Source organism: Vicia villosa, linkage group LG5 (genome assembly GCF_029867415.1).
Source record: "Vicia villosa cultivar HV-30 ecotype Madison, WI linkage group LG5, Vvil1.0, whole genome shotgun sequence".
NCBI classification, from domain to species: Eukaryota; Viridiplantae; Streptophyta; class Magnoliopsida; order Fabales; family Fabaceae; genus Vicia; species Vicia villosa.
The window spans coordinates 140,425,551-140,435,264 of record NC_081184.1 but is presented as its reverse complement, the minus strand read 5'-3'; the positions used below and the strand labels follow the sequence as shown (position 1 = coordinate 140,435,264).

The 9,714-nt window shown below is 35.1% G+C and overlaps 1 protein-coding gene across 2 annotated transcripts; it reads left to right on the top strand.

Annotated features, from left to right (window-relative positions):
- The first annotated feature begins 4,624 nt into the window (after positions 1–4,624).
- On the top strand, positions 4,625–7,582 carry LOC131602785 (F-box protein At4g22280-like). Of its 2 annotated transcripts, none has more exons than XM_058874974.1 (5): positions 4,625–4,877; positions 5,066–6,030; positions 6,148–6,450; positions 6,570–6,745; positions 7,024–7,582. In XM_058874974.1, exons 2-4 carry the CDS (start codon positions 5,098–5,100, stop codon positions 6,672–6,674), a joined length of 1,341 nt encoding a protein of 446 aa, XP_058730957.1. In that variant the 5' UTR covers positions 4,625–4,877; positions 5,066–5,097; the 3' UTR covers positions 6,675–6,745; positions 7,024–7,582. The 2 variants fall into 2 exon arrangements, with proteins under 2 accessions (XP_058730957.1, XP_058730956.1); XM_058874973.1 differs by having other exon boundaries at positions 7,058–7,580.
- Positions 7,583–9,714: the final 2,132 nt, after the last annotated feature.

The following is a 9,714-nucleotide window of genomic DNA, read 5'->3' as shown; positions in this document are numbered from 1 at the left end:
TTTAAATCACATAGATCTAATCGTGGATTTCGTAGGAATCAAAATTCATTCCCAAAGATGGCGTCAATGTTACGTGGTGGAATCATAAAAGAGTAACGATGCCTTGATGCTGTGGAGTAAGCTTCCAACATGGAGGAGAGGCAACTAACCTACAAGGTTATAACTTCAACATCCAAGTCAGTTCTTGAGTAAAAGATAATGTGTGAGTAAATTATGGTTAGAACATACCTCAGTTTCTACGTATGATCTCGTATATACGAGGAGCGGTTAGAGACTCACTTGCTTTCTAGAGTGGTATGCAGATGATCGTTGGATGGTATCAAACGATAAATGATGATCTTTGGTGTGGATCAAAAACATGCCTAGAGATCGCAGGTACACTGTACCTTCAACAACTTATAACTTTGAGCCGATCATTGAGTCTTATCACTACTAGGCCTCTAGCCGACCCAAAATAGTTTTAATGAAAAAAATTAATATAAACCAAAACTTTTACTATTCATTCCATACGTCAGACTAGGGGTGGCTAAGCGGGCGGCCCATCCCGTTTAGGCCCGCTCCGTTTAAGCCTGTCTAAAAGCGGGGCAGGCAGGGCCAACTTAGACGTCCGAACTCAAAAGTCTAGCCCACCCCGTTTAGTAACGAGTTAGCGGGTTGGCGGATCGGCCTGCCAATTTTTAATTTTTTCAATTTACAATTTAATTTACTACATAACTTACCATTTTTTTAATTATTATCAAAGAGGTCGACAAAATATATTTTTTAATTGCGCATAATAGAACTTTAACATGTCTTAAGTCCAAACATTTTAAAAATGAAAAGAAATAAGGAAAAATACCCTTTTTCGTCCTCTAACTTTCACTCGGGGTCCATTTTGGTCCCATAATTTTTAAAAAGTTCAAATAACTCCCTTATCTATTAAAGACGTATCACGTTTATCCTTCCGTTTGCTTCTGTTAGTTGTCTTATTATTTTTTTATATAGGTGGCATTTAACATGCTGATGTGTATTATCCACACGTGTATCATTAACCTAAACCTAAACGTTTATCCTTTAGAAGGCTCATTTTTCATACTTAGCAATAATTGAAGGGTTCTAGTGAATCTCAAAGCTCAAAGTTGAAGCTGAGAAGTTCTGGGTGTACACCGTGAAATCGAACGCGTGAAGAATATCAACCACTGAAGAATCACAGGTATGTCATTTATACCTCTAAATGGTGCTGATTGTTGAGAATTGATTTCGTTTTTAGGGTTCTCTTCATGTTCGTTCGTATTAGGGATTTTGTTAGGATTTTGGTTGTTCGTATTAGGGGTTATGTAAATGTTCGCTCGTTCATATTAGGGTTCGTGTTTAGGGTTATCTAAGGTTTCTGATTGTTTTGATTTAGGGTTTATTAAATCACGGCTCTCTGATTTTAGGGGTTTAATGCATGATTATAATTTTGGGTTTTTTATGATTTAGGGTTTTTATTTATGGTTTTAATTTGAATTAGGTGTAATGGACGAGTTTCTTTATCTAATAATTCACCATACTGGTGTCTTCATTGATAGTGACAATACTAACTATGAAGAAGGAGAAATTGTGTCTTTGAAAATAGATGTAGATACGTTGAGCTATTTTGAATTTGTTGGTGTTCTTAACTTATGGCCAAAGACACAATATCCAGATGTGCATCCTCCAAAGTACAGAAATATGTCCGGTAGATCAAAGAAGAAGAGGAATCTGGAACAAGGAGATATATATGGTGTTAGATAAATAAATCCAGCGTCGCCCTTAGGGATTCGAATGGGGTTAACATCCCAACCCATGGCGCCTAGAGAGAGCTTACAAACCTCGCTTTAGGTGCAGCCCCTGAGGGCTCATACTATAAGGAAATAAAGTTGCGCCCTCACTAACAGCAATTGCTTTTAGCGCAGTGGTAAGCGCTTGATCCTACAAGTGGTATCAGAGCATGGTCATGGGTTCGAATCCCCCCGGCTGACACTGGGGGGGGGGATTGTTGGATAAATAAATCTAGCGTCACCCTTAGAGATTCGAATGGGCTTAACATCCCAACCCATGGCGCCTAGAGAGAGCTTACAAACCTCGCTTTAGGTGCAACCCCTGAGGGCTAATACTATAAGAATAAAGTTGTGCCCTCAGTAACAGCAATTGCTTTTAGCGCAGTGGTAAGCGCTTGATCCTACATATGGGTCTGACAAAAACTTAGGAGAACCGGGCTAATTGTGAAGTGCAATAGATGCAAGAAGTCTGGGCACAACAAAGCCAAATGTAAGGTGACAGGGCCAACAATACCTACTTCAATGGAGACTACTCAGCCTACTCTACATCAGACTACACCAACGGCTCAACAGGTTTCAACACAAGCTACTCAACAACAGTAAACACAAGCTAGTCAACAACAGTCAACACAAGCTTCTCAGACATCCAAAAATAGACAACTTGCTGCTCAGAAGACAAAGAAATTGGGTGTGAGAAGGGCACCAACTCCTTGGGTACCACCTGGACCAACCACAAGATTAGGTGCATCAAGAATTGGCCCAACAACTAGAAGGACAACTCCTACAAAGAGAAACTCATCCAAGAAGAATGTTTAGACTGTTTAGAGTTTGATCATTATTTAGACTTTTGTTTGTTTCATCTTTTGTCAGTGTCAATTTGGAACATGTGTCATTTTGAACATGTATGGTTTTATTAAGATTACAATCTTTGAATGTTGCACACATGTTTGATATTGTTCAATGTACAATCTTTGAATTTGTAAATAAAGATAAAAATGACTTCAAATTGAGTCCATTATAACTAAACAAAATGATTGATCCAGTGTTGTTCAAAATTATAATTGTTGGCTGGTAGATCAAAACTAGTATAAATGACTACAACTTTAGTGCATTATAACAAAACAAAATGACGCAAACCACTGCTTTCATCAAAACTAACCAAACCACTGCTTTCATTACTGTTCAAAGGTACATCAACTAAGTAACAAAATATATCCTAAACCATAAAATAAGACCTAAACATTAAAATAACACCTAAACCTTAAAATAACACATAACCAATAACATGATCACAATCAGCAAGCTACAATATTTTTCCAATTTCATCATCTTTTTCAACTGCCTTTGAATTTGATCAGTCTCCTTCTTTATCTCTTCAATTGACAATCTAACTTTGACAACATCCATTTGTAAGTCTTCAAATTTCTTTCCAAGCTTTTCCACCATAGGCTGCATACTATGCCCGTCCTTATCTTTCGCTTCCTCCAAATACCAATCGAAAAATCCACACCAAGGATGCACAGGTCCTTACATGTGCCATAGATTAATGTTAAATTACCATTAACTCAGAAAACTAACAATCTCTAAAGACATAACATACCTTAAAATGAGGACATCCCCAAAATTGTCTTCCAAAACTCTTAGCTGTCTTTGACTTTCGTAGAATGGCTTTAGCTCCACAATGGAAAACCACAACATTACATAGCAGACTCGCATTGCTACAATTCTCATAATTCAAACTTTCATGGCTACCTTGTAACATAGATGACGAACATTGAGACGACTTTGTGAATGTGTCTTTCTACAAAACCCTAGCCCCTAATTTCTTCCCAAGCTCAAATTTCTGGAATCAAACAAACCCTAGCCCCCAATTTGTGAAGAATTTGGTTTAACGAATCTTTTTCCCTTTTAACGAAGGATATGAGTATCAACGTCCGCGTAAGATGCCACACAAGCATCTACAAACATTCGTTTCCCTGAAATAGACGGAAAGGACTTACGTGCTACGTTTTTAATAGATAAACGAGTTATTTGAACTTTTTAAAAATTATGGGACCAAAATGGACCCGAGTGAAAGTTAGAAGACGAAAAAGGATATTTTGCAAATAAATAAAGACCAACGAATAAACTCAAGCACAATAAAAAAAACGTATCCAAATAAATAAACAAATACATATCATCATATTCCTATTTAAAAACTAATTACTAAAAGAACCTAATTCAGAATTTACACCAGACACACAATGATTTCTCCCTGTTTACATCATATGTATTCTTATATTGACTTATTCCTTAATAGCTAAATCTTAGATTTGTCACACGTCTATATCTAAAGAAAACATGTGAGCTAATGTATTGACAACTTAATAATTTACATGTCTTATAATTGTTCTTTTCATTTTTAAGCTTTTCCAATCAAACACATGTATTAGTAAATTATCAAAAGAACTTTCAATTATAATTTATTTTCTGTGTATAATAAAAGTGAAATCGTTGGATTTTAAATCACGAAGGTTCATAAAAGTGATGGTAAATCGTTGGATTTGATAAGAAGATGAGTGTTAGATCTATGTACTTGTGATTTGGAGAAAACTAAAATCACCTGAAGTTAAAATTGTAACTATGAGATAATTGAAACTACTTGGTATCAAAGTTTAATTTTAAATCAAATTAGAAGATTAATTACACCGGATAGGCAAATACTAGTGAGGAAAAAAAATTAATTACACCGGATAGGCAGATACTAGTGAGGAAAAGAAATAAAAAAAGTAAACAGAAGAAACTAAATTCAGTGAACCATACTGATGGTTGAAAAAAATAATGGAAAAAACTAAATTAATTTAAAACAAATTAACTAAACCCTTCGTTAAGGAACGAAAGCAGTTCGCACCATAAGTTAAGAGAAGAAAGCAGTTCCCACCAACAAACAGTAGCAGTTCGCACCAGTTTTTTCATCGTCAAATTTTCGTTCCTTCGTACAAAATTGAAATAACGAACCCTAGAAACTATAAATATACACCTTTCAATCCATTTTTCTGATCTTCCCGGCGTTCCAAATCACCGGAAAACTCACAACTTGACGGCGGCGGCGGCGAGGTTTTTTATTTACATTCTCCGACTGAATTTCATTTTTCTATTTACCTAAATTACTATCCTGCTTCAGATTTCCCCAATTGTTTCCATTTGAAATCGAATGCAACTTTGCTTTGGCTTCAAATTTTGCTTTATTATTCTATTTTTGGTAAAGATCTTGCTTTATAATTGTTCATTTGTTTCTTGTTTAGATTATCTTGAAGAAACCACGATTCGCGAAAAGATGAAGAAAAGAAGGCCTAGTGAGAATGAAAATGAAGAAACTGATGAAAATGAAGATAGGCTGAGTGACTTACCAGACTGTATTATCCTTCACATTTTATCATTTCTGAATACCAAACATGTTGTTCAAACTTGCGTTTTATCCACGAGATGGAAACATCTCTGGAAATGTATTCCAACTCTTATCTTGCATTCTTCAAGATTTACCTCTTTAAAGAAATTTGACACATTTGTGTCTAACATTTTTATTCTGCGTGATAGCTCAACTGAACTTCACGCTTTCGACCTTGACATTGAACATCGTGGTAATATTGAGCCACAACTCCTTAAAAAGATTGCAAACTATGTTAGCTCCCATGATACCCACCTCCGGGATTTAGGAATCTCTCTTCGTGGTGATATTTCTCTCATTTTCAGCTGTGTTTCTTCTTGTCGAGCGCTTACATCTCTTAGGCTTAAAGCTTACCCTAGAGTTAATGATAATGTTTATGCAGAAACATTATTTCCAAAATCTTTGAATCTGCCTTTATTGACCAGCTTAGATCTAACAAATTTCGACTTTTGTGGTGGTGAAAACTGTCATGAGCCCTTTTTGGCCTATACCAAGTTGAATAGTTTGGTCCTTCGTAGTTGTAGGATAGGAGGGAATGCACAATTTTTCAGCATTTCAAGTGATACACTTGTCAATTTAGCTTTGCATAGTAATTCGTATGCTGTTATTCAAATCAAGCTTTCTACTCCAAATCTGTGTACCTTTGAATTTACCGGTGACATTATTCCGAAATTATGCGAGGGTGGACTTTCATCTGTTAAACAAGTAAATATTGATTCACAAAATATTTTAGCTTGTTCGGGGGATGCTTTAATTCTATTTAGCTGGTTGCTAGACCTTTCAAATGTAGAATCATTGACAGTCACTTCTACTATTCTTCAGGTACCGTGTCATGTTTTCAGGCTTTATTTTTACTTTCTTCTAAGATAACATTTTAGATTTTTAAAGTTATTCAATTGACTTGCATAAAACTGATCTTAAATTGCCCTTGTTTCTTAGATTCTCTCCTTAGTTCCTGCTATGTTGGAGGTTAAGCTCCCTTCTTTGTATAACCTGAAGTCATTGAAAGTAGAACTGATACCACTTGATGATGGGCTTTTAAGACTATTAATGAAAGAAAACATGCTAAAAAAAGCTGCTGCCAAGTCAAGTAAAGAAGTTTTTAAGTTAAAAAAGGCATTTAAAGCACGTTTGGAACCACCAGCCATACCTGATGGAATAGTTGACTTCTTGCGGCAAAACTCGCCGTCGGCTGAAGTTAACATCACAACAAATTACCCGAGTTCTTTTAATCTGAAGCAGGTAGTTATTTTAAAACCATAAGTGAGCTGATTGTGGTCATTTTTGTTGAGAATCTGAGCTTAGATAATTTTAAATGAAACAACCATAATAAGAGTTTGTGATTGGTTGTTAATAAACAGGTTGAAGAATCTATAAAGGGTGCGAAGATTATCAAATATTGTTCACGATTCTCTGTGCCTTCCTCCTCTGTCGCATCTGCTTCGGCTGCCAAGTCTGCTTTCTGATGCTGCTCCTGCTTCTTCCGCCGAGCTTGCCACTGCTGCATCTCCCAATCTTCATCTGTCTCACGGAAAAGGTAACATTCCTGACATGCATTTTGATGGTTCCCCTTTGACTTTCTATTACTAAATTTTTGGGAGCCATTTGCTTTCATGTTGAGGTTTCCATTTTTTGTGATATTTCAAAGTGAGATAGCATATTAGATAACTAGGAACTGTTGTCTGCAATTTACTTGAGTAGAAATTATTCGAGAATGAAAGACAGAGGCATTTATATTTTAATCAGTTTTGAATCTTTTCTATTCAGTTATTGTTCGTTTTTGTTTTCTTATACCAGTTGTAAACTTTTCCGCAGTGACAATTGATAGTGTTACTTTTCCTGCCTTTAGGATAATAAATCATCAAATGTAGATATGGTGGAGAACCAACCTTAACACCAACTCTCCAGTTTTTGATAATGGGCTGTGAAGAGTTCTCATATTGCCTACAAGTTACAAGGCCTTCTCTGTGTACCTTTGTTGTAAGCTGTTAGATAAGTGACTGAAAATATCAGTTTGGCTGACTTTACTGAAAGTGTTGTTTAATTTAACAAGCATTTGGTCAAATCATATGAACTCTTCATTTTGAAGCCATACTGTAATATACAAATCATATTATCTGCCACTTAAATGTGTGACTGTCACTATGAATCATTTAGTTGCTACTGGATCTTGTTTAACGACACCTTTTACTTTTTGCTATAAATTTGTTTTCTGATCATGACACTTCCAAGGTTTTTCTTTAATATAAATTTGTTTTTGACTTTAATATAACTTGTAGCAAATTCGGAACTTATGCGATTATCATACTTACGTTTTTAAGTCACAGTCTCGTAGTTTGTGTACAATTTCTCAAAAGACAAAAACAAACTGCAGTTCCACTTCACGTTGCATATATTAACTTGATTATTTGCATAATAATGCAACCAATATTTGCATTAAGGATGTTATTATATATGTGGTGTTTATTAATTGATTTCTTTCTTTTCCTTCTTTTTCTATATGTTGTGTGGTAATACTATAAGTAACCAATATTTATTTTTCTAAAAAAAAAAATCCAATTTTGATCAAACAATTTGGTTCCTAATTATTCATGCTTAAAATGCATATTACAAAAGCAAACCAAAATCAAGATTTGATTTGCACTGTCAAAACTCATATAACAAGTCACTAATATCATCATGTACTATAAAAAAAAATGATGGAATCTAATCTTAAATAATCATGAAATCCCAATGACGAAAAAGGTACAAATTTCAACTAGCAAAATTGCAAGATAATCCAATTTTCAACTATCACCCAAGTGTGTCAAATAAAAGATTACTAACATTTGTTTTGCAGATGATCTTCTTATGTTTTCAAAAGGGGATGATACATCTGTGCAACTCATTATGAGGGGTTTCAAGGGGATGATACATCTGTGCAACTTATAATGAGGGGTTTCAAGCAATTTTCTGATTCAACTGACCTAAGAACTAACTGTGCTAAATGCAAGGTTTATTTTGGAGGTACTAATCTGCAGGATCAAAGGAAAATTCGAAGTGCAACTGATTTTGATGAGGGCCACCTCCCTTTCAAATACCTTGGAACCATCAGTGCCAACCTCTGATCGATAGAATTGTGGCTAAGATATAACATTGGTCAACAAAGCTCCTAAGCTATGCATGTAGATGTCAACTGGTCGAGTATGTTTTGTTTGCTGTAACTGCATATTGGATGCAAGTGTTTCCCATGCCAAAGAAAGTGATAAAGCAAGTTGAAGCCATATGCAGAATGTTCCCTTGGAGTGGCAAAGAGGTGGGCAGTAGGAAGGCATCTGTGGTCTGGGACAAAATTTGTGATCCAAAAAATGCAGGACTGAATATTACTTCCCTGATCGAATGGAACAAAGCCACTATGCTAAAATTGCTCTGGAATTTCCAAGCCAAAGCTGACAAATTTTGGGTGAAATGGATCGATGAATCCCCTGGATGCTCAAGCAAATTCTGAAAAATAAACATCTTGTCATGCAAAATCAAGAATGGGAAAAGGAGAAATCAAGAAGGGAGAAAAAACATGTTGCTTGGAAGAGAATTTTCTTTACAAATAAAGCCAGACCAAGGGCTAGATTCACTCTCTTCTAATTTATTATGCTTCCTAATATAAAAAATATATAAATAAGATTGCAAATAAAATTATGCTTCTTAATTTAAAAAGTATTGCAAATAAAATGATAATATTGTTACCCATGATTCAAACGAAATAGAAGATTCAACAATGGAATTTTGGAAGTAACCATTATTAAAATAATTCCTAAAGAGCTGGTCTGTAAGACCTTCAAATTAACATAATAATAGTCAAAAGCTTTAGAGATGTCAATTTTAAGAGCAACATTACCAGCACAGGCTTTCTTGCTGGGAAGGTTAATGGCTTTAGATGCAAGGAAAATGCAGTCACTGATTTTCCTACCATGGATAAAGCCATTTTTCTCATTGGAAATAATGTTTCGAAGGATGCAAGCCAATTTATCAGCAAGAATTTTGGTGATGATTTTATGCTTGAGATTGGCAAGAGCATTGGGTCTTTAGTGTTCAATTTTGCTAGCATTAGCTGTCTTTGGAATAACTCAATGGTGTTTGAATTGTGGTTAGGCAAAATCCAATCCCCCTTGAAAAACTGGTTGACAACATTTATGACATAATTTACCAATGATCTCCTAATAAGTCTGATAGAAAATAGATCATAATTTACCAATGATCTCCTAACATTTATGACATAATTTACCAATGATCTCCTAATAAGACATTGGGATGGAGCTCAGTTCTAAAAAAACACCATAAGTTAGGCAAAATACTTCTATCGTTCAAAGCAAAAAGTTTAAGATTAAGGTTCTTCAGCCATTTTTTGAGAAAATGTTTATACATATCTCTCAACCCTCATCATGTAGTATTTACCTACTAAGTTTTTTTATATGTAAATGTTACTATCTCCTCCTAGTGTTGATATAGATGGTTCTTTAAGAGATTCTA